The 23825-nt window shown below is 43.2% G+C and overlaps 1 protein-coding gene across 1 annotated transcript; it reads right to left on the bottom strand.

Moving 5' to 3' along the window:
• Nucleotides 1–1322: 1322 nt before the first annotated feature.
• Nucleotides 1323–23568, bottom strand: lrrc52 (leucine rich repeat containing 52). Its single transcript, XM_079575163.1, has 2 exons — nt 22411–23568; nt 1323–1905 (listed from the first exon to the last, which is right to left on the bottom strand). The coding sequence occupies exons 1-2, from the start codon at nt 23057–23059 to the stop codon at nt 1571–1573; spliced, it is 984 nt and encodes a 327-aa protein (XP_079431289.1). The 5' UTR covers nt 23060–23568; the 3' UTR covers nt 1323–1570.
• Nucleotides 23569–23825: the final 257 nt, after the last annotated feature.

The following is a 23825-nucleotide window of genomic DNA, read 5'->3' as shown; positions in this document are numbered from 1 at the left end:
CTCTGTCCTATTCACACGGAGGAGAGAGAGAGGGAGTTGGACCGGCGCTCCTCAGACAGCTGGGCTTTAGTCTGCGGCGCGCGCTCACTGTAATATGAACTCAAACCACGCCAAGCCCCCCCAGTCCCACAGAGGAGCATAATCATCGTTAGCAATAGCAAAGGCTGACTCAACTCGCCCCACTTCCCAGTTTGTAAGACACCCATGAAGATACTGTAAGACGATGCAAACATGTGCGAGACGCGGTAATGACGAATTTCACCAAGCAGTCCGAGCTAATCGAACAATTACTAACATTTTAATTAATTCATCTCTAACTAAGTTACGCCGTGCTAGCATTATGTGGTGATTCGGTGATTCTGTCTTAGACCACAGAAGACATTTTCAATTTGCTTCACAGAAATGTTTCTTTGAGGATCAGTGATTAATCCTCTATTGCTACTTAAAGGTGTAACTGGATAAATAATACTTACAGCCACAACGGGTCAAATCTGTGTTAGAAAAGGGGCATATCTTGTCCATCGTAAGACAGGGTCAGTGCCTTGGCTGAGGTCTGTGCTCTCCAGCTTCTCAAACTATATATCTGCATCGGTTGATTGGTCAAATGAAAATAATCACATTAAAGGTGTATGGTCAGCCGACATCGAGACATGTGAGACGAGACATGGTTATCGTTGCCACATCAGATCAATCCATAATGTAATTAAGGATTTGCCATATTCAAGCATGAGGATGTCATGATTCTCCAACTGTTGTGCTGTGTGGTGAAAAACAAGCCCTATAGAGACATTTCTGTAGGCATTTGTTGGAAGGAAAAGTGAAGCTTTCTGATATATCGTGTTACGTGAAGAAGCTATTCCGATACTAAGCGGCAGCAGTAATGCCCAGTCTCCTGTCCCGAATTAAAATGACTCCAGTGTTGATTTTACATTCATGTTTCAGTATAAAGTCCTAACTTGCATTTGATAAAATCATTGCAGCGATGATGATTGCAGGTGTGAATGTTGTATTACCCACACATACTCACCCACGGACTGGTGTCTGCCCACACAGATCCCCTCACCGTGGAGTGACTGAGCAAAAACATGGATCATTCGTGTCTATGGGACTTTACTGTGTATCTGTTGCTCATGAGCGTATTGCTGTTGCTCCTAAAGTCATCTTTAACGCTGTCCGCTCTTCACACTCACATAAACTAGAAAGGTGAAGTCCCTTATTGTTACTATATGTAATACTGTAATGCTATATCTTTCAAGTGGGACACAAAATATTTCTCTAAAAGGAAAATGTATGATTCTTTTTTGCCACATGGCTCACCCCGGTAACATACTGTATGATTGGTCAGATGAGCAATGCTTTAATCAACAAATTCTTTCACTGGATTATTTCCCATGCTCTGACAAACTGGAAGACTTCAGGTGCACCCCCTCTCCTGCTCTAACGATACTGAATATCAGCACATATCCACAGATAATGAGCATGAGGTGATGCCACATCCACAGACACACAGTCCGATCTCTTGAGCCTTTGGTCTCACAGTCTCCTTCCCGTCCCGGAGTCGGACCCCGTATCACACCTCCATACTGGGCTTGTTTAGGTCCCCGTTCCCCTGGTCCGCCCCTCCTCCGCCGCCGTCCCGCATCCCGCCCCGGTCCTCGCACTCATCGTCACTGTCCAGCTGCTCTCCCTTCCTCTTGGTGTAGCGCTCGTACAAAACCATGAGCACGCCCATGACCCACGCCGACACCGTCCCAGCAGAGAATATGACGAAGCCGATGGCTATGAAGAACAGGTAGTCCCAGTAGCCCAGGCCCTGGTGGCAGTCGGCCCGCAGCTGCATCCCGACCTCTGCCAGACGCTGTCCCGCCTGCTCCGAGGGGCTGTGGCACATCGTCTGACCCTCGTCTGGAAGAGAAAAGGACAGGAGCTCATTTAATTGGCAATAGAAAACAACAACAACTGGCGTGCTGCAAGTCGTCATGGAGACACTTGACAGGTTTGAATAAATTGACTTTTAAGTAAGCGCACACATATTTCTTTATTGTGAATCGCAATGTTTTTATCATGTTTTCTTGCATCTTTGTGGACTAGATGCCATCTACAGTCCCACAGTCCTACGTTTTTGTCTGACCTTTGATGGCAGATCCACATTTTTGTTGCTGAAAAGTTAATGGGATTGTGATCTGGACACAGAAAATAGAGGAAAGAAAACTGCCGCGATATCCAAACCTAGCAGCTAATCCGCACAAGCTGTCTAGTTGTTTCATCTACGCTCATTATGATATCAAACCGGACTGCAGTCTTCTCAGTGGACTGTGTAAAACCGTTGTCTCTTTTGTTTATTAGGACATGGCTCAACAGTAATGATCTGGTCTGTGCCTCATCAAACAACTTTTAATCATCCATCGGGCTGTCGGGAAGCTGAACTCTTCCCCTCCCTCTGCTGCCCCCTATTGTGAACATGCCTTTTTTGATCGTTTGAAAGTGATGCAATTTTTTCATTCTGTTTGTTAGTAACTTTTTGGGGAAAACGTTTGCGAACTACGAAAGACCAAGCAAATACAGAACTGTTAGCTATTGCCGTCTGCGATGTTTATTGGATACAAACTTGTATCTTTTATTGTTCCTGTTGAAAGAAAAACTCTGCATTAAACCGACCCTCCCACTCTTTTGGAGTTGCCTGTAGAAGCAGCAGGGGACTGGGAGCTCCTCGCCTGCTGTTTCCCACTATGTGCATCCAGCTGGTGATTGTTTATCGTGCACATTGATTCAAAGCACTATTAAGATTTATTTATTTTAATTTGATCAGGAAAGTCCCACTGAGATTAAGGATCCCTTTTTCAGGGGAGTCCTATGCTTTTTTGTGGTAGGGGAAACTGGAGTACCCGGAGGAAACCTATACGCAGACACAGGGAGAACATGCAAAGTCCACACAGAAAGGCCCAGATGGGAATCGAACGAGGGACTTTCTTGCTCCCTGAATGTATTCAGGAAAGATTTAAACCCAGAGTGACTGGCTATAATCCAAAAGGAACTCATGTTTATCAGAAAAGTATACTGAACAAACACCAAAGGCAGATGTGTCTCAGTCAGAGGAGTAAATGTATGGAATAGTTTAGTGAAATGTTCAAATCTAATGTGATTAGCAGTTAGCACTAGAACTAAATCACATATAAACTCTTGTCTTTTCGATATAATTGATTGATTTGAGCCAAATTTATTGATGAAATGTATGTGTGACTAGGGTGAATTTGAAACCGATTGATACAAATTATTTTGTTCTCATCTTGCCGACTGGGAAACTGCTGTACTCTTGGCGCTTTAAGTTGTAATTAAGCTGTAATAGGGTTTGGCTTTAGATAAATGTTTCACTTGAGCCAAAACCCTTTTCAGTCATTGCTTTATTGTTTCAAGTTTTGTAGTTGATGGTGTCTGTGTGAAGATACTGACTGAAATAAACTACCACTACACGACCATGAGGCACGAGCACTAACCACCGTGCTGGCTGTTGCTGGGTGTTTACACTGAAAAACTGGATTGTGCGATAAGGGAGCAAAGGTCTGGTAACAAAAGGAATGCCTTTTGTTTCATAAATGACTGAAGACTGATGTCTGCATTTGTTTGCCGTACCTAAGCATCATTACTTTGCAGGTGAGTGCGCTCTTTTCTGAGGTCAGGTCTTGGAGCAGAAATTAGTTTATTCTGCCACTTTAATGAGTAATGCTATATCATAGATTAATCAGTGTTTGTAGCTAAATGCAATTAATCTTGAGAAATTGCTGTAACATGAACAAAAGGCAGACATCCTTTGATAGATTTATCTCCTGGACCCACACAAGCACAAGTTAAAAAAGCTCTGATAACCTTACTGATAAATGCTCCCCGGAGACGATATGGATTTCCTCCTGAGTAATGCAGGAGTCTAGGACATGGCAACATTATTATTCTACAGGCGCACCGCGCTCACACACGCACCAAAAGGTGATCTCGACACATCAACCTGGCAACCCGTCTGTATGCAACGCCATTATACTCCGACAAATCACCCTGCAGAGGCAACAAAGATAAGGAGATGAGTGTTTTCACTGATAAAACGTCTGTGGTCGCCCATAATGAGGAATATGATAATCAGCTGGCGCGATGGCGAGCCGCCGCGCAGACCGGGAAACGCAGTGACAATAATGTTTTGAATAATAGATGTTTAGCTGTTTTTAACACTTTTGCAAGATTTGAGATTGAACCAGTTGCAGAGAGGCTGGAGCTGGAGCTTAAACGCATGCACAACTTCTTTTCAAAGATCCTACTATTTATTATTTATTCAAGTAGTGGAATACAATTAGTTTTGACCATTTGAATATTGTAGAAGAAGACATTTGTGCACAGTGTCTGTAATTATGAAGCATTTTTATCAATCATGAACGATTGCCTCCAGAAAGTTTAGAAACATGAATATAAACTCATCCTTGTGAAGAACTGAGGTGTTAGGAGTGTGTTGGGATCTGTCTACCCATCGTTCAGTCAATTTTCTAAGTAAAATCAGCAACAAAACTACCTATTAATGAAGCTTCTGCGCAAATTCAACCTGGAAGACATACCAGCTGCATTCATTCACCGCCTCACCACCAACAGCTCTTCCAATCATCCAATCACAGACCCAGCTTAAGCCGCACCTTCACGTCAGCCAATCACCGCAGCACTCCCACTCCAGCCACTCATCGCTCATGATCCCCTACTCAAGCCTCCGGGTCAATCACTCAGCGTTTCCCAGCCGTGCTGCGACCCTCCTCCACCCCTTGTCCGCCCGGCCTCTCCTCGGCTCTGCTCGTTGACTGGTCTCCCCGGATCTCATCCTCCACCACCCCCAGTGTCCAGAAGATTCCGGCTATCGTTCATCAACGCTGTGCAACTCTTTCCTTCAATAAATCTTCCGCCGGGGTCTGAGCCCCAAGTATGATTCGTGGTCGTTCAATAAAACTTTCTTAATGCCTTTCTGTCTCTGTGAGTCCTTTCAGGTTGAAATGTTATCAGCAAATCCCCCAAAATGGGCTCAGAGCGTGATTCTATTTGATATTGTTTCATTAGTTTGGCACCAGAGGTTGGCTGTAAGGACCATCCAAGGCACATCTTCCCATTGCCAGTTTGTCACTCACACTCAGAGGTTGACCAGGGGGTGAAGCCAGGGTTACCAGACGTCCCGAGCAATTTAAGACAGTCCGGAAATCCAGGCTTTTGTCCCAAATCCAGCTCAAATTATCCCAAAAAATGGTTTCTGAATGATCTGACTAAAGGCCAATACAAACTGAACTGCAGGACACTTTCAGCAAATGTTCGACCCGACCTGAATGGAGGATACATTTCATTTCAAGTATTGATTTATTTTTGAATGGGGCAATGCATATTAATGTAACGACAACTCGCGCCGTAAATGTGCCTGAATTTAAATCATCCACAGTCTCAAAAAACAGAGTTGGTTTTTGCCTTGTGTGTTTTGATCATTGTGCAAGAGTAAGTTTGAAGCATTAGCATATTCTGTGGCGTCACACATTTTAATTGGTAGAAAAATGGGAGAGAAGGGTGCAGTGGTGAGTGTCTAACAGACTGATCAAAGAGGAGAGAGGGAGAGTGTGCACGGCCTTTTGGAGTTTTTATCTGGTGATCCATCGCTTCGACTGCGCTGTTGTAATCAGGGACACATTTTTAAACAATTAGAGGCATAGAAACCAGGTGGATGGAAAACAACATGCTTTGATCTAGTATTTATTTGTAAAAAGGCACTGAAATATGTACTAATGAGAAGCAGTCACAGCAGCTATGTTACTAGAATGAATAGTCAGTATAGTATAGTGGCAGGGGTGTGTCCAGACTTTGTTTCTCTGAGTTTGCACCAAGGCTGGGTCACTTTGTTTAAAACTAAAGTCAAATTTACAATCTCAATTTTAGTGTTCTGGTAAACTTAAATACAAATTATGGCCATATCCCTATATTTGTTGAATATGCGGCAATATATTCCAAGTCAATTTTAAATGAACCTGCATGCGAGTGGGGTGGCCTGTAATTCACTGCAGAGAAAGGAGAAATTGGAGTGTTGTATCTGTTCAGTAATAGTTTTATGAAGCTTTTCTGCTTATGCTCGAGTAATACACGGTCTGACTTATTCACCTATGGCACCAGCATATTCCACCATGGCAATACCAGGATTCATTGGCTTATATTGTGAAAGAGTGGTTCAGGGAGTCCAGATCTTAACCCCATTGAGAATCTTTGGGATGTGCTGCTGAAGGCTTTGTGCAGTGGGTGGGATCTGGGTGAAAAATCAATGCAACACTTGATCTTTTGACATTCCAGAAGCTTATTGAAGCAATTGCACAGTTAATATGCGCTGACATCAAATCTGAAGGCGTCCAACCAAATATTAGAAAGTGTGATCCTTTTTTGTGTCACAACTTTTTTTAAATGTCGAGCAGTATGCTTTTTAACTGTTCGTACTTTTACCTTAAAACAAGATGGAACTGTCAGCGTCCTCTCTGTGTCCGTGTGTTATAAATTAGAGATGTTCGCATTGTTAATTAAACTGCGCTGATGGCCTCGTAGAGCCAAAGGTCTGCACATGTGGATGAGTGATGCTGGAAAGATGGAGAGATGATGTATGTTCCACAGAGGACGTGCCAGGCTTTAAGAGGAGATCAAGATGGAGGAAACCAGCGCTGCCCAGTTGGAATCCAGCTCCAGTCACAGAGCCAAGTTTGGCTTTTGCACAATATGTACTCAGTCTCAAATTAGCTTCAGAGACTATGAAAAGCTTAATATCAGCTGTACTTTGAGGCATTAGCACTGTTTTGATGGATGAGATGTCTGTAATACACCGAAATTTTACAAGAAGTGCAGGACCTGAAGTAGCTTATTGCAATCAATACAGCAGTGTGAAAAAGCAGAGAGGAATGTGGGCAATACAAAAGACAGGAGGAGGTCATCATTGTGGCGTTTTTTGATTCATTATTAGCTTTAAATATGATGCTCAGTTTATCCATGGACATCTATGAATCAAAAAAGAATAATTATTTGTCTGCTAATCGTTTAGATGTTTCTTTACCCTGACATTCTATTGTCTGGATCAAAGAATAGTACACAGTCTGTTGTTGCTATGAAAACCAGATTGAATTCTTGAAATACTGTGTACTCGATATATTTGGTTTAGCCTAATTGCAATGTCAGCAGAGTTAGACGCTCTTATATTTGGTCACTTTTAGCTTGGATTGGTGCATGCACTCGCTGTGGCATTGTCGCAATAAGCTTCTGCAAACCCAGATTAGAACAGTTAGTTAACAGGTGGCAACTTTTTGGGGGCCTATTTCATCAACTGTCTCCAAAAAGATGAATGCAGAAGTGGTCAAGTCAGAGTTTAATATCGTACTTCAAAGCCTTACAACGCTCAGATTGTTCTTTTGTCATTTTTCAAACTTTCTTCTGCTTTAATACATTGCTATACCATAGTTCACCCAGTTCATTGCTTGTTTACAAACTGCACCATTTTGGCCACTTTTTTCCGAGCCCCATCACCGTTTTCCTCCACTGTTTATATGGATGAATTTGGCTCTTCACTCTGGTCCCTGGGTCAGTCTCTCTCGCCATCTGTGCGGCTTTGGCCCGGTCCTCCTGCTATCCATAACCTGCCAGGTGTGCCTCTCATGCATGTCTGCCCTGTCTGCTGCACCTTATACGACCTTTCTGCTCCAAATGTGCCGAACCTTTTCCTCAAAGTATCCCCGGGGCAAATGCTCCGGAGTTTGTCCCACTGTTTCCACCTGCCTCTTGTAGAAATCCAGTCTCTCATTGTTGGCTGTGTGTATAATTGTGCTGGTCTGAACTCAAAGCCAAAAGGAGCGTCTAAACTCCCTCAGTGTTTGGCAGGTGGTGTGAGCGTTTGATGTGGACTTCAGAGCCAGGGCCAAAATGGAGGAAAAAGTTTCTAGTCCGGTTGTTTTTTTGATGCAGTGTCCTAGGATGACCTGTATCTCCTAAAAGGATTTCTTTTAGCTTGCACTAAAATATTCAGACAACTATTAAGGCAAAGTGCTCAGGGGGGGAAAAAGCATTGAAAACGGAAAGCTGTATTCATATACAGTAATGGCACAATCCATTAAGATGCACAGGAAAGAAACTGTGACGGGCCGAGAGATTGTCAACTCCAATAACAATTCCTATATAATATACTATCTAGTGGATTTGGGCGACAATAGACATGCACTTCTACATACAAATGTGTCTTGCCAGTTGCCACTAGTTATTGTTACTTTTTAATAACATTTGTTTAAGAAAGCAAAGAGGTTTCTTAAGGCTTCTTTGTCTAAAGGTTTTGTTACAGGGATATTGCAACGTGTAAACAAGCAGCAACCTCTCTCTCTCTAAGTACAGCAGCGCTTTTTGCCTCTTTCTGCAAACTGCATTAGTGGTTTCTCTGTTCCACACTGTTTTACTGGATGCTTTTGTATGTCTTTGCTGTATTTTTGTGGGGTTTGGTGGATTTTTTCCATAATGGTCCTGAAGAAAGCAGCTTTTTAAAAGAAAACAAACAGCTAGCTTAAGAGCTAAATATGTTTTAAACCTACAAATTTCTTCTTCTGAGACACTGAGGCACCAAGAGTCTCCCACACCTGCAGCACAGTGGAGGCACTACAGGAAACAAAAAAGGGACAAACAAGGAGGTATCCAGGCAAGACTAACAGCTAAGCCACACATGCCTTCTGTTGTTCTGGCTAATGAACGTTCACTGGAGACTAAAGCAGTTTAACTGCTAAGCTCTTCCCAGAAGATGGTGAAAGACGGAGGGAGCTGCACAGGAGGAAGAGGAAGGAGGAGGAGCTGACCAGTGCAGGACACCACGCTCTGAAACAGGGATGAACTCAGGCGGCGGTGCACTCAGAGGAGACTGAAGGAAGCCAGACCAGTTTCATCCGGGTGCTACGGTTTCCCCGACCTCCAAAAACATGCTGGTCAGATTGGTCCTTTTTGAAATTGTGGCTTTTTATTTTTATTTAAATGTCTCTTTTTGATCTTGATATTATTTCCAAATGACGTGATATATGCTTTTTTTATTCAATAGTCTATGGGCAGACTCCAGTCAACTAATCCCTTCCAAGGTTGTATATATTAAGTGCATATTTTTAGATTTCTTCTTCAAATACACAAGGTTGTGTTATAATATTGCAAAGTATTCTCAAAAACCAACAGCAAACATTGCCAAAATTCCTTGGCCACTCTAAAATGTAAGATCACTCCACACCTCCATGACACAGAGGACTGTAACGTAATAAAAGCCCCTCATGAGGATGTTTTACTGTGACAGATGCCTCCATCCAGGGTCTAACTTAGGGCTCTAATGAGTATGATTTCAAACATAAATCACTGCGAGCCCATAACAGTCTCCAAATCGCAGCATCTGCACAAGGTGAAAGGCAAGCCATATTTCCAGTCTATTACTGTACAGCTACTGTACATCTCCATACTGTTAATGTGTGGGAGTGTGGCGTGCACTTTAGAGATGAAGTATAGATCACTCAAGCATTTAAATTATTTTAAAGCGCTAAAGCAGTTGGTGTCTGTCCTGTCTGTAGTAAATCTTACATCTGTGAGTCTTACATTTTCAGATTTATGTTCAAAACCGGGGCTGGTTTTGAACATACAAAAGCAGTATACAGTATATACATTTGACAACAGTGACTTGTTTGTATTTGAGCTTCGCACATACATCTAGACTATATCAGAGGTCCTTAACAACATCAGTTTATCCTCTACCTTCCTCTACACCTACACCTTCAGTTTGCACACAAAGTGAAGTGCTTTACAGAAAGGAAGTATGTGTTGAATGCACATTTAAAAGGCAAATGATGTCACTAAATATAAGCCTGGATTAGAACATTCTCAGAGTTGAGGTCTGTTTCACATGTTCAGAAAGACTGCTCCAAATTTTAGCAGCATAAAACTGAAATGAAGCCTCACTGCTTTTAGTCCAGACTCTGGGAACCAGCAGAAGACCACTCCCTGAGGTTCTCAGTGTCCGCGATGGTTCATATGGCACTCACTTCTAAGTATTGCTCCATGTCAAAGAAGTAGGTGCTATGCCATGAAGAGACTTTGCTTGATACGTGCTCACTAACGAAAATGTTTTGCTTGGAATTTGCTTTTCTGACAGACATTGAAACCATTTCAAACCGAGATAGCTGATATCTCTGGACAAGCGTATAATCCCAGATGAGAGAAAATCGTTCGCGTCCTGGTGGAGGACACAGAGGAAGGTGGCCGTCGGATGATTCACTTCAGTCTCCCGTCACCGTCTGCTGCTTTGTCACTTATCGTCTTTTTTTTTCTCTCCAATCGCTTCATCACTCAGGCTGAGAAAGCACTCAATCTGGCAACCCGCCCTTGACATTTTCAGCTTTTGTCCGCAGTTTACACAGGACTAATTTCTCCTGCTTAATCTCGCGTCCATTAAATACAGTATGCCTCATCGCCTCTGAAAGTGCGAAGGCGCATAGGTTGAGGAGGTGCGGGGAGTCGTGCTCAAAAAGTGTTCTGCTTTGAAGTAGAAGTAACAAAATGATTATAGATTCGATTATAGATTATAGACAAGAATGGAACTTGAATTATAATACTGCATATTAGTATTTTAACTTACATTTGCTCTGAAAATGCATTGTCCCAACTAATAGATAAAAAACAGCTGTACCCAGGTGTAAATTGTGCATGTCCACTTTATTAGTCTGGCCCAAATCTACATTATAGTCCATAGTCTCATGTCCCCATAAGGTGCTCCGGTTATGACTCAGGGATCTCAAAGATGCAATTTCATTTAACAGCATGAGGATTTACTCCCGAGACTTGAGCTAAAAGTGACCCTAATTTGCACTAGCCTCGACATCTTTTCTGATTGTGCGTCTACAGGGAGTTAACCACTTCAAACCACTTCTAAAGCTCCCTTTTACATCCAGTAAGTATGCAGCCTTTAGACAGTCATCCTATGGAGAAATAATGCTCAGGACATTTTCAGGTTAAAGAGTGCGTGCGAGAGTAGGAGGCACCTTAATAGCTGCTACAAAGCCTGACACCTTTTTGCATGCTTGGTGCAGTGCAGTTAAGATATTGCTCTACTGCAACTCACAGCATTGACTGAAAACTCTGCAGCGGGTGGATAGATATGAGCCATTATCACAAACAGAAAACGCTGATGGTCATTATTATACTACAAAGGAAGCGGAGCATGTTATTTTCTTAGAGAATGTTTTTATATTATTACTTGAGCCAGATTTTATAGCATTTTAAAAAAAAGACATAGTACTACTACACAACATAGATAAGGTATTGATTCTCTAGCTTTCATTTACTTGATGCTGTTCAGAGTATAGTTTATAGATTGACTAAAGAAAGGTATGGAAGGGATTGGGAATCAAATTTGTATTGTGCTTTCCAAGTCACCCAGCCAGATTGTTTTAATCACTCATATATGTGAGCTACAGATGTTGTCCCAGCCACCCTTTGGGTAGACTAACAAGTCCACGGCTGGATCAACATCTGGATCAACAAACCCTCCGACCAGGTCCAACCAGCTTAGCCTCCGATACTATGACCATTCTCAAGGTGACATGGCCACATGATAAACCACTTTGATACTTTGCAAACTGTGCACTGTATAACCGCTGTGCACCGCTCATCATATCTCAGCTCATTCACAAATGTAGCACTTTAATATTTTCTCACATTTTTACCTACTACACATACTCACAAAGATGCAGAGATCAATCAAAAAATAGTCACCAAATCTTCTAACTTGAAGAAGCAGAAGTAACCAGGAATTCTGACATTCTGACATTCTTCTCAAGGATTGAATCCACAACCTTTTAACCTCTTAGCCCCCACCTGGACCGAGCACATTTTCTCCAGTTTGATTTGATCCAAATCTAAAATCTTCTTGAAAAGAGTATCAAAATAGTAACAAAAATGACATGAAAACGAGTATGGAAATGCAACAAAAGAGTGACAAAAACGTAACAAAAAAGCCACAAAGAGTAACAGAAAAGTGGAAAAAAAGCAACAAAAAAAACAATGAAAAAAAAAAGTTAATAAAAGTGACAAAAATGTGTGGCAACAAAGCGAGGAAAAAGATTAGTTTAGAACAGTTTTGTAGGTCTTAGCTTTCAAATGAGTCATTACACTGGCTTATTGGCTGTTAGATTTGAGTAAAGCTAGCCTGGCCTTAGCCATCAGTAAACTCCAGTCAATTATCATTTCACTAATGAGTATGAGGGTGTGGTAAGACCAGGCTTGGGTACAAAATGTGCTTGGTTAAGGCGGGGGTTAAGAGGTTAATCTGGGAGCTCTAAACTCTGACACGTGCACCTCATGCCACTAAGACACAAATGAAGTTTATAAACAATGTGGATGCAATGACAATCAATAATGCAAACATGACCTGAATGCATTTTGGAGTCACAATGAACTCAATAGAAAATCCTCTCTGGCTTTTTGATAGTGAGTCTCCGTCTCAAATAACCACCTGGATGCGCTCCAAACAATGACAGGGGTTACTATAACGGCAGCCAGCTTTACTAAATCAGTGGATTATAAAGTTCCTCTACGCATTTGTCCATCCTAAAATATAGGGCTGTACAATTAATGGCAAAAGAACATATTTCGTCTCCATAGGGTCTTGTTTAAAAAACCTTATCCCTGTAGTCTAGGCTCTACTTCATGTTTCAGTCTTCTCTCAAATGATATTGCTCCATGTTTTAAATGTGCACAGTGAACTAAATCCACTCACATAACCAAATCGTGCAACTCTACTAAATCATTTGGATAGTGCGATGAATACTAGACCCTGTAATAAAACTGTGTACATATGTTTACAGTGAGCCCGTATTAAATATACAGATGATGGGGGGCTGGGGCTGGAGCTGCAGGGCACAGCGTCACCATCATAAACTGGGTAACCCCACTGTTCACGGGCAGATTAATTATGCTGCTGCAGATGGAAACCAGTGTGGCTGAGGTCTCACACAGAGGGGAGGGTGAAGGCTCAAAACAAGGCAAGTGAACACAGCATAAACAATGCAGTTACTTGATAGCAATGGGGCAACATCTTCATATTTTAATTTCAGATGGAAGACAGGTGTTAAATAATACGTTTTTGAAATGTTTAACGTTACCATTATTTCATATGGTTTATTATTTTGCATATTGTCAACCTTTTTGGATATAAAATATGAGACGATTGACTTGACATTAAGCTTCAAGTCAATTTTTGTTGTGGACAGGCCTAATTGGAGATATAAGGTCAAAACTAAGTTTCAAAAGTCAATTTCTATAAAATTCTGGCCTGTCTAACCTGGCAAGAGCCAGATTGATATAACAGTGCGATTAACATTATTGATATCAGCTTGGGATTGCCCTAGTTTAAATTGTTCCGGGGGAGCTGCATTTGCTGCTGACGGCATAAAGCTCACCTCAATGTAGACAATCAGAATCCAAATTGTTTTCATGGCCATAATGAACAGGTTCACAACTACAAATATTCCCAACCAAGCATCAAAACAAATCAATTGTTCAGCAGCACCTTGTGTTTTTCCATCCGCCCACTCATCGGAATACTGCCTCCTGATTGGCTAAAACCATTGTTGGTTTGGATTCAAATCAACGAGGGCAGCACAAGGAGATTCTTGTGTTTGTGAACTCACAAATACCACAAGAATGGAACTTGCAAGCAAAGTTATGGCCTGTCAGCCATCTCAGTATAAAACTATGGGATCTTTACCAGTTTGAAGTAAGCACATATGTCCTCTGCCTTGACCCATTCTTCAACGCCATGGGGCAACCTGGACGATTTACGTGTTGGGAAATCATGAGGATGTCAACTCAGAAAGGCCCAAACAATCTGGGAATCTAACCTGGGACCTTGCTCTGAGGCAAGAGCACTGACCACTCAGCCACAAAGGCCACAATGTCGAGATCACAGTTATTCGAAATGGAGATAAACCTGAACTTTCTTGAGGAGGCCGGCATGTTTATCCCAATTCAAAACCATTAAGTTACATTAAGAGACTTTTATTGTAAAAAAAAAAAAAGTCCATTATTCAGCCACGAAGAATGAAAAACAGTTAGGCCGCTAAATTCATCACAGTGAGGTTAGAAAAGACTAAGAATAGCTGACCTTTCCTCCATCACATCGCGCTCAGAAAACACGCCTGCACACCTCTCTGCTCTCAACGCAACATTAGTCAGATTACCAGCATCATGTGTTTCTCCATCTATAGGCTCCTGCTTCCTCCTCTGGCAAGGCATGAGCAAAGAGGAGTGAAGGTCAGATAAGCAACATCCCGCTCATCATATCTCACCTCATTCACAAATAAGCACTTTAAACATTTTCTCACATTTTTACCTATGGCTATCAGCAAATTGACCCTTGTTTAGTCCTAGGCCTGGAGTAGACACACGTGGCATCCACTTCGCCACTGAAACCTAGAGCCAAGTAGCTTCATCGTTCTGATACAAACACAAGTGAATTTTGCAGAATTTGGCGCATTAGGCCGGCTGTCCTCCCCAATCACATTACCATAACCGGGATTTAATGTTCTGCCTCAGTGGTACATGTTGCATGTTATTCTCATATCCCCCTTGTGAGTTTCTCTCCAGGCCCGTCCATTCGCCCTTCAGTTTGCCTTGTCATCTCCACACACGTCCCGACTGCTATTTGCTATTGTTTGTCTGCCCGAGGTGACGACATCCGAAACACTCCCACTCGAGCAGCCCATCGATCTTAGAGCAGAAAACGCGCTCAGACACAAAACATACAGCGCAGCTCCGTAAGTGGGACAGGTAAATTTGATATGCCACAGCAGATGGGACCGGCTGCCAGGTAATAAATAATGAACTGTCTATACCTGTGAATCAATGGCTCTGTGTCATAATGAAGGCCTTAATGAGTTTGTAAATTGGGGCTTGAGGCAACTGATAACAAATAAGCACTATCTATGCCAGTTTATCTTGTGATTGGCTTTTCGTTAGCAGATGTCACAAGGCGGTGATTTGGCAGATTTCTACATCGGATGCTCCTCCTGACACAATCAGAAACATAACAAGGACATAGACAAGGTTGCAAATACACTGCCTGACCATAAAAAAAAAAAGTCGCCACCTCATTTTAACTAACTGCTCTGATCTGAGGTTGCTGCAGTTAGTCAGGTCCAGGTTCAGCAACACTCTGTGCCCAAAGAATGAGATCAGCTGACGACCTGATCAAGCTCACATAGTGAAAGAGTGGTTCAGGGAGAATTAAGACATCATTTTCACACATGGATTGGCCACCACAAAGTCCAGATGCAGATGCACAGAAAAATGAACGCAACACTGGATCTTTTGACGCCGCAGAAGCGTATTGAAACAATGCCACACCGGATGCGTGTTGTAATCAAAACTAAAGGAGATCCAACGAAATATGGGAATTACTTTTTTTTTGGGGTCAGGCAGTGTATCTTTCCCAGGGCATGTTGAGGAAGAGGTTTGGTTGTAGTGCATGGTCAGGGGCCCAAAGTGTCATGAGTCCCACAATTTGCTAAATGACTCTCCCAATCTTTAAAAAAAAATGCTTCTTCCATGTTGGACACTGTATGTGGTACGCTGAACTCAAACTCTCCTTTTCTCCCGTCATGTATGAGTTCAATCGATGGCTCCAAGTTTCCCCGAACATCTGAAGATGAGATTAAGTGGAATCTGACTGGGTACACTTCTGGGTTAGCCATAAAACTAAATGTCCACTGTCCACATTGTATTATGTTACAGGCACAGTCACTTTAACCCTGGTAATGCTTGACCCTAATTAGCCCCTTGTAAGCACTAGCTTAGTCTTGAGCCTGGATTTGCCCTATTTTAGTCCGTTGTATTTCCGCTTTAGCCCTGGTTTATGCTTTTGTTTAGTTTCTTTTTTTTGGATGGCTGTCTTTTAATTGATTGTTAAAGTTTGTATTTTGTTAAATTTGAGCGACACATCTGGGTCAGAAGGTTGATTGGGAACTCCTCACACACGCACTCTCACACACTTTATTTTCTTTTCCCATTTATTTTTGTTTTGACAACCATCTCAATCTATTTGACCAATTCCAGCTGTCAATCTCCGCCTTTGTCTCTCTGCCCTTGCATAAATGAAGGAACAATAGCTTCCTCCGCTTCATTCTGTGATCTCATAGACCTCCGGTTTCTTTCTATGAATATTTAAACGTTTGGCCCGTGTGTGGCCTCTGCTTTGGCTGTGTGCCTCAGAATGGAGAGACGCCCAAATATTTTCCCTAGCACTGGACCTATAATACCCTCATGACTGCCCCGGGACATGAAACTTACGCCATTCTTGTCAAAGTGGGGTAGAAGGGCCAGTCATACAACAAGAGGGAGTTGGACTTTTGTAAAAAAGAAGTTGGTAACTCTTGTAAAGCATTGGAAAATAATTAATTGGTGTGCAGCGTTACTATGGCAACACGAGTGCATTAACAAATGATTGCATAAGCTTTGTCAAGTTTACAATGCTTTACAAATGATGAAGTCAATATTCATCCGTGGTTTACAAACGTGTTGCACTGTGACTTTAGTTGTAGAGAAGTTTTGAAGTGGTCAGGACTCCTTCCACTTTTTAGTGTGAACATAAATTCATCACGGTGGCTGAGTGGTTATCATTCCTGCACACTGTCTGTGAAAAAACATGGACATAGCATCGCTATTAGCCGTGGGAAGTGGAGGGAAACCTATTGAACATATTTTTAGTGGTAGGGGTAACCGGAGTACTTGGAGGAAACTTAAACAAACACGGGAGAAACTCCAAACTCCACACAGAAAGGCCCCGTCCAGGTGGGAATCAAACCCGAGACCTTCTTGCTGAGAGGCACGAGCGCTGACCGCTGCACCACTAATAGGAAATGGCTCTAGGAAGTTCTTTGCTTTAATGGAATTTCCAAGAAAAGTTTTTTTACCCTCTTTAACTCATTATTGAACACAGGCTTGTCATTCTGACCTCCAGGAATTTGTCTTAACGCACAACACCGTCCTATTCTAAATAAAGGACCGGGCTCCAAAAACCCAACCCAAATTGCTAGCATGAACGAGCTTCAGTTAGCCTGCGCTGAACTTTACGGGGGAAGTCACTCTCACTTACTCTATCGCTATTCAATCTATGCAGTGTTTATTCCTGCATCATACTGTAGGTTCTCTCAGACTGGGGCCTTTCTTTGAAAATTCTTCTGCCCTTGTCTTATCTTATCTTGCCTCCCTGGGTGGGCTCCTTCCAGGTGCCCAAGGTTAATTCTCCGTGTCAAATATCAGCGGACAAGTTCAGCCTGTAGTCGAGTGGGTAAAGCTGCTGCACGTACAACAAAACACTAGTGTCCCCAGCATCATGGGTTCACATCCTGGCTCCGTAAATCTGTCGGATGTCTCTCCCTGCTCAACACTCTGTGCTGTCAGGGTGAGGACAAATTTCAATGGGGAATGTGAAATGAAACTTTAATGTCTACCTTCACACAAATTTAGGAATTGTAGTTTTTAGTGCCATAACATGTCACAATATCTTGTTTTAAATGATCCATTAAGATTAACCAGGCGTTTAAAATCCCAGAACAATTGTTGATCTACCTAAATCTTATCCATCAAAAAGTAGAATGTATAATGTGAATCCTGTACTGAGAGAAGAGTGCGGACTGAGGACTAAAGCACGAGGAGGAATGATTACAGCGTGCGCAGGTGTCCCTGACGCCTGGCCTTGTTAGAGCTTGTTATTATCAGCCATTTACCTGTTACCACCACAATATTTATGCAATATTACAAGGCTACAGTTGTTCACATGATCATTAAAGCATCAGAATAATCTCGTATACATGGGCAGATCTTACACCTCGGTGGTCAAACAGTAAAAAGAACAGAACTGAGCTATTCCCAACATGAAAACTCGCTCCCGTCCAGAATGCATAGCTTTTCTTGCTAAATAGCTCTGGTGTATCTTGAACAGTTTCTAAGAGCAGTGTTTGCTGACGAGGCAAAGCTGCTGTTTCTGCAGCTGAGGATGATGGCATCACACATTCAGAGCCAAAAACTTATAGTTTCAGCTGAAATATGCAAAATCTGTGACTTTCAGGCTTAATGTATACAGGTTTACCTCTTCGTTATAATTGGGGTGTTATATTGAGAGGCCAGTGAAAAACACATAGCTGCAACGCTACAGGGATGTTATGGAGTTGTTGTTTTTTTGTTCAGGCTATAATAACTAGCTAGAAAATCAGTTGTTAAAATGTTGAACATTAAAGCTCTACATGCCTGAAAAATACTGTGTAGGCTCTCAGTCGTACAGGAGTTGTCCATCTTAGAAGAAAGTTCTTGCATAAGATTTACTTTAATACTCACACTCGTTCATCGTCGTTAATAATTGTTGAACAGCACCTACGCATGTTGATCAAAACAGCTGAAGCCACATATCCAGTAGTTTCTCTTCCTGATTTTCACACACTCTGACTGTAAGCCCCTCCCACCCCGCCCTCGCCGTGCTTTCCAAATTGTCCATGCTGCTCATGGGACTGTTGTGAAGCTATGACGACTGTTTTCATTTAGTGATGAGTGGATTAACCTTAGCAATATATTGAGAGGTGAGGAAAGCATTTCCTGGATATGTAGGACCTCAGGGTGAGATTTTTGGGAAGGAGGAGCTTTTTCTGAGCAGCACTGGGGAAGATTCAAAGATTACTCAAAGATGTGCAAGTCTGTTGAACCACAGCTCCAGGTATGTTTTTGATGAGAGAACAACATTGTAAAAAAAAAAAGCTTTAAAAAGTAGATTTTGCACGATACCCTCCCTTTAATTTCCAACTGATTTAGAAAATGTGGCATTCATTTACATTTCTTACTATAACTGCCACAAGTCTGACGTTACACTCAAGCTGCAATACCTTCAACTCCATTTCAGTCTGTCAGAAGCGTCTCTTTGCTCACCTGTGGAAGTTAACCTTTGACCTGGATAGAGTGAGTGAAGATGCTTCTATCGGAGGCAGCAGATAAACAACAAACATGTCCAGTTCACCTGATTCAGGCTCACACTGAGAGGGAGCGACAGCTGGAGTCCCGGGAAGTTAGACTCAGAGCGCTCAGAGGCAGGAGTCAGGCCATCACGGACCACCACACGCACAAACATCATGAACACTAGACAGTGTTTTTGCTCACAGTCACATGGCTCATCTTTTCCAAGCGTTACAAGCCAAGTAATATATTATAGACCTAGCTCCCATAGCTTCATGTTATTCTTTTATGTCTGGTTACGAACTGTTCACATGTTTGTACACTGCATTTGGCTTGTTGGCTTGTTTTAAAGTTACCCCCTGTGAACTACACTTGCCCCCAATGCCTGTGCACCGGTTATATAGGTCTCTGCATATGCATCACTGCTCTGCCAAAGACATGGTGCAAGAGCTGAAGTGTCCATATGGAGCATCCTTTTGAATATGGCTACTCAAAAGCTCAACACAACTTGAGCCCCACAGCCTCGGGTCTTGTCTGAGCAGTGGACTGTGCCGTGGCCATTGCAAATGTGTGAGAGTGTGATGCAAAAGTGACAGTAAATAGCAACTCCAGGGACTACCACCTCCGAATGAACGGCTGTCGTCTTCCAGCTACCTCGGCTCTTTCCGCATTTTATTACCTCGATATACTACTTAACTGTGCAGCAGAAGCCAAAATATTTACCCAAGAAAGAGTAACGTTACTTTCAAATGGTTTCACTCAGGTAAAAAGCCAGGGAAAAAAGTAAAAACACTACTTGAGAACTGAACGTGAAAGTCTGGTTTATGTTTCTGTGTTGCTGCAATAGCTAGCTGCAACTTTTAGGTAAGATACAAAAATAAGATTATTTTCATATGCTAACACAATGCTTTTGTCACTGAGATATTTCAACACGATGGAAAGAATCATCAATTTGTTCTCAATAAGATAATTATTGCTTCAAATTACTCAAGTTAAAGTTGCTCGAGAGTCTAAGGACAGGGGACACCCGCGCCACTCGTCGCCGCCTGCTGCCGATGCTTATTGGACATTATATTTGCCTGGATACTTCATTCACCTGAACTTTAAATGGTCATATTTATTGCTCTGTTTTATTGCCTTAATGTTTGATGCAGCTCTGTGAGGCAACTTCTGTTGTGATATTGGGCAATACAAAACCATTAAACTTAAACTTAAGCTAAATGCTAACAACATCTTTGGTATTTTTGCTTGACTGAGCGCACACACAAAGACCAGACAGTTACGCATCAACTCGTCTAAGCTCAGGAAAGAACATATCTCAGTATGGAGAAACGGTGGCCTGTTCCCGCTCCAAGAAGTACCAACACTAAAAGTACATGTATTTGAGTGAATGTAACAAAAAGTACCCTGCAATACAGTGGCTTGACTAGGCTCCACACTTCTATTTTTGCCATTACTAAAACTTTTACTTGTGATCAGTGGTTGCTCAAATGCTTTTTTCAAACTAAACCTACTCTCCACGGAAACAACGATTGATCTGACGCTGTGTTTGTTGGATTTTCTGCATTTGAACATAATGATTTTCTTTTGCTATTTCCCTTTTCACAAATGCTTTGGCTCTCACTCCTGACAAATCCGAATATCTTGTCATATGCCACTTTGTGTGCAGCGCGCAGAATTCAATAATCAATTTGATGATCACATTTACATTGAAGAAGCAAAAGTATTTGGAAGCGTGCCAGGGTGTGTGTGTGCGTCTTGCTAAATGTTAGCGGCTTTCATCTGGCAGTCCCTTTTTGTGCAGTATGTAAACCACAGCCACACTGAAGCCGCAAACACTTCCTTCCGACCAAACGAATCAATTAACTGTGAATGCCCCCTTATTTGGTTCAGTTTTAGTCCTCTTATTTAGCTTCACTTTAGTCTTGTTTTGACACATTTAAGAGACAAAGCTTTTGTGTAGCTTTAATGGATTGCACTGTATTTAAATGGTTTATTTTAATATTGCAATAATATTGTCATTGCAACTCTGAATACAGCCATCGGGTATTGCAATATTTTCTCAAATTGTGCAGCCCTAAAAACCCTGAGCAGAAGCTTTTTGGAGCTCAACTGTCTAAGTGGGACCCGTGCAGAGCCCACAGGTGCACAGCTATTGTGAGAGCACAGCGAGGACACAACATTATCTCTGCCTTCAGGACCAACACAACAATGCACCAAGATCACACTGGCTGTTCAGGCTGCTATTATAAGAAAGGCCCATTGTTAAGAGACCTAGCCCAGTTTACCAGCTCGTGCCGCCCGACTCAATTAACTCCTAAAGGCCTACATCATCCAGTTACCAAGCCGGATAATTGAATACTGCGCTTCTTCGGGGCAGATAAAGTGGTGTTGTTGGTTGGTTTCCAAGTAAATACCACAGAATGGAGCTGATTTGTTGAGGTAAACTTGAGTCATTACAGAGAGGCGAGGGCAGTTTGGGGAGGATCGCGTTACTGATGGGAGCAGAGGGAGGGGAGGGAGGGGAGATTGCTCTGACTCCCAGGTCAAACCATTAGCTCTGAGCTCAGCGTGAGCCCTGGAGAGAGAGTGTCCTGTGTGACGCACGAGGGACTGGAGAGGAGAGTTAGAGAGAAGTCTGAGATTGAAATTAGGCTTAAGTGAGCGACTCAGCCGACTCAAAGATGACCAGCCAGAATGATGGGGGTTCTCAAAGTTCATGGGGACTCCTTTCTGAAATACATTAACATGAATCCATAACATTACAACAATCCATAGACCCACATTTATTAGGTGATACAGCGGTAAAGCTATAGCACTTCACAGCTAGAAGGTGCCGGGTTCGATCCCCGGCCAGGCAGGGCCTTTCTGCCTGGAGTTTGAATGTTCTTCCCGTGTCTGTGTAGGTTTCCTCCGGGTACATCGGTTTCCCCTACCACAAAAAACATGTACAAGGATGTACCCAGGATGACTAAAATGTGTGAGTGAGTGGTTGGTGGTGTGGACTGGTAGCCTGGCTTTTGTCAGTGTACCCCAAGGTAGACAATTGTTTTGAAGAATTTTCTTATTGACACAGTTGTTTGAGGATATCGTTTCAAAATGAGTCATTATGGGTTATTAATACAGCAGTGTGTTTTAAAATTAATCCTTTCCTGTAGCTTATCACTATCATCACAATCTAAATAGAAATGTCCCGAATAGCTTTAACAATATTTCCAATAGCCTATGGAAAAAGCTTTATGGTATTGTCAGTTTTGTTCTACTCTCTGACTTGGAGAAGCCTGTATTCTGCTTTGTAAACTTACTTTTGACCCTTATCAGCCCATGACCCAAAGATGACCTTTGTGAGACATTATTATCTGCGCTCTGAAGACTGACCTTGGAACTTGAAGCCCTCTATCTGCACCCACAGGCACAGGTCCTCGGTGTCACAGTCGCACCTCCACGGGTTCCCGCTGAGCCCCATAGAGCGCAGTGCGGGCAGCGCGATCAGACTGCTGATGTTCAGTACCGTCAGGTTGTTCCGGCTCACGTCTAGCACTTGAAGCGCCATGTTTTCCGAGAAGGCGTCCGGGTGGATGTCACTGAGCCCGGGGTTGTCCGTGAGCCGCAGCATCACCAAAGACGACAGCGGTCCAAACGTCCGGTCCTCGATCTGGAGCAGCGCGTTAAATGACAAGTCCAAGTATGCGAGTTTACGCAGGTTCCCAAAAGTGGACTCCGAGATCTCCGTCAGAGAGTTGTTACTACAGTCCAGGTACACCAGGTCGGACAAGTAGTTGAGCTGCAGCGCGGGCAGCTCTGCTATCCGGTTATTGGAAAGTATAAGCTGCCGCGTGGCCAGGGGCAGGTCGTTGGGGAACAGGGTCAAGTCCTGTCCCGCGCACTGGACCACCAACTGGTCGTCACACACACATCTGTCCGGACAGCCGGCCGTCAGAGCCGGCGAAGGGGTCACCCCCATCACAAAGATGAAAAGAAAGAGGATCCGAAGGGACTGTGCGCTTGGCTCGGGCAGAAGACGCATGACGAGGCCGCCCAGAGCGTCATGAAGTCGGGCTGAGCTGGACCAGGACTCCCCGGCGCTCCCCGGGCATCCTGCATGAGGCTCAGGAGAGATGTCTGCTCTGGATCACGGGCTCGCACCGCCACTTGACTCCTTCACTACTTTTTCTCTCTCAGAAACACCGTGGTGCTCCTCGTGGAGACATGATTTGAGAAGGTGACCGCTGTGGTTCAGAGTGACCGGGCTGTGGTGAGAAAAGCTTGACTGACCACTACCGCGCACAGCCCCGGTGAGTCATTCCTGGAGCTTAGTTGTCTCCAGCGGAGTGCATTGTTGTTACTTTCCAAACAAACAGCGACTTTAAGTGCAGACGGCCAACGAGAGCCCGGGCATACTCCCGGTTTGCAACGCGCGCTGAACCAAAAGTACGTCTCCCCTCTTTCCACTCTTCTCTGAGGCGACTGCGCTGCAATGATGCTCAACGTTGTTTCTCTGCTCGCGCACACCGCAAGTGTGAACGCACGAGTTGATGCTCTCCCTCTGTACTCTCTCTCACACTCTCTTTCTCTCCCACTCTCTTGCTCTCCCTGTCTCTCTCCCTACTCTCTTTCACACACACACTCTCTCTCTCTCACACACTCTCTCTCCCTCCCTCTCTCTTTTGCACTCCCTCTCGCTCTTTCTTCTTTCTTTCCTTCTCTCTCTCTCTTGCGCTCTCTCCCTCCGTACTGCCCCCCCCTCTCTCTCCCTTGCTCTCTCTCTCTTTCTTTTTTCCCTCTCTCTCTCT

The sequence above is a fragment of the Gobius niger genome, assembly GCF_951799975.1.
Source record: "Gobius niger genome assembly, chromosome: 17".
In the NCBI taxonomy this organism is placed as follows: Eukaryota; Metazoa; Chordata; class Actinopteri; order Gobiiformes; family Gobiidae; genus Gobius; species Gobius niger.
This window is presented reverse-complemented; position numbering and strand designations above follow the sequence as displayed.

What these genes read in the sequence shown, in the direction of transcription:
- lrrc52 (XM_079575163.1), bottom strand. Translation starts at nt 23,059, where the DNA reads ATGCGTCTTCTGCCCGAGCCAAGCGCACAGTCCCTTCGGATCCTCTTT. An exon ending in AGAGGGCTTCAAGTTCCAAG is followed by an intron (nt 1,906 to 22,410) that starts GTCAGTCTTCAG and finishes TTTCTCTTCCAG; the next exon opens with ACGAGGGTCAGACGATGTGC.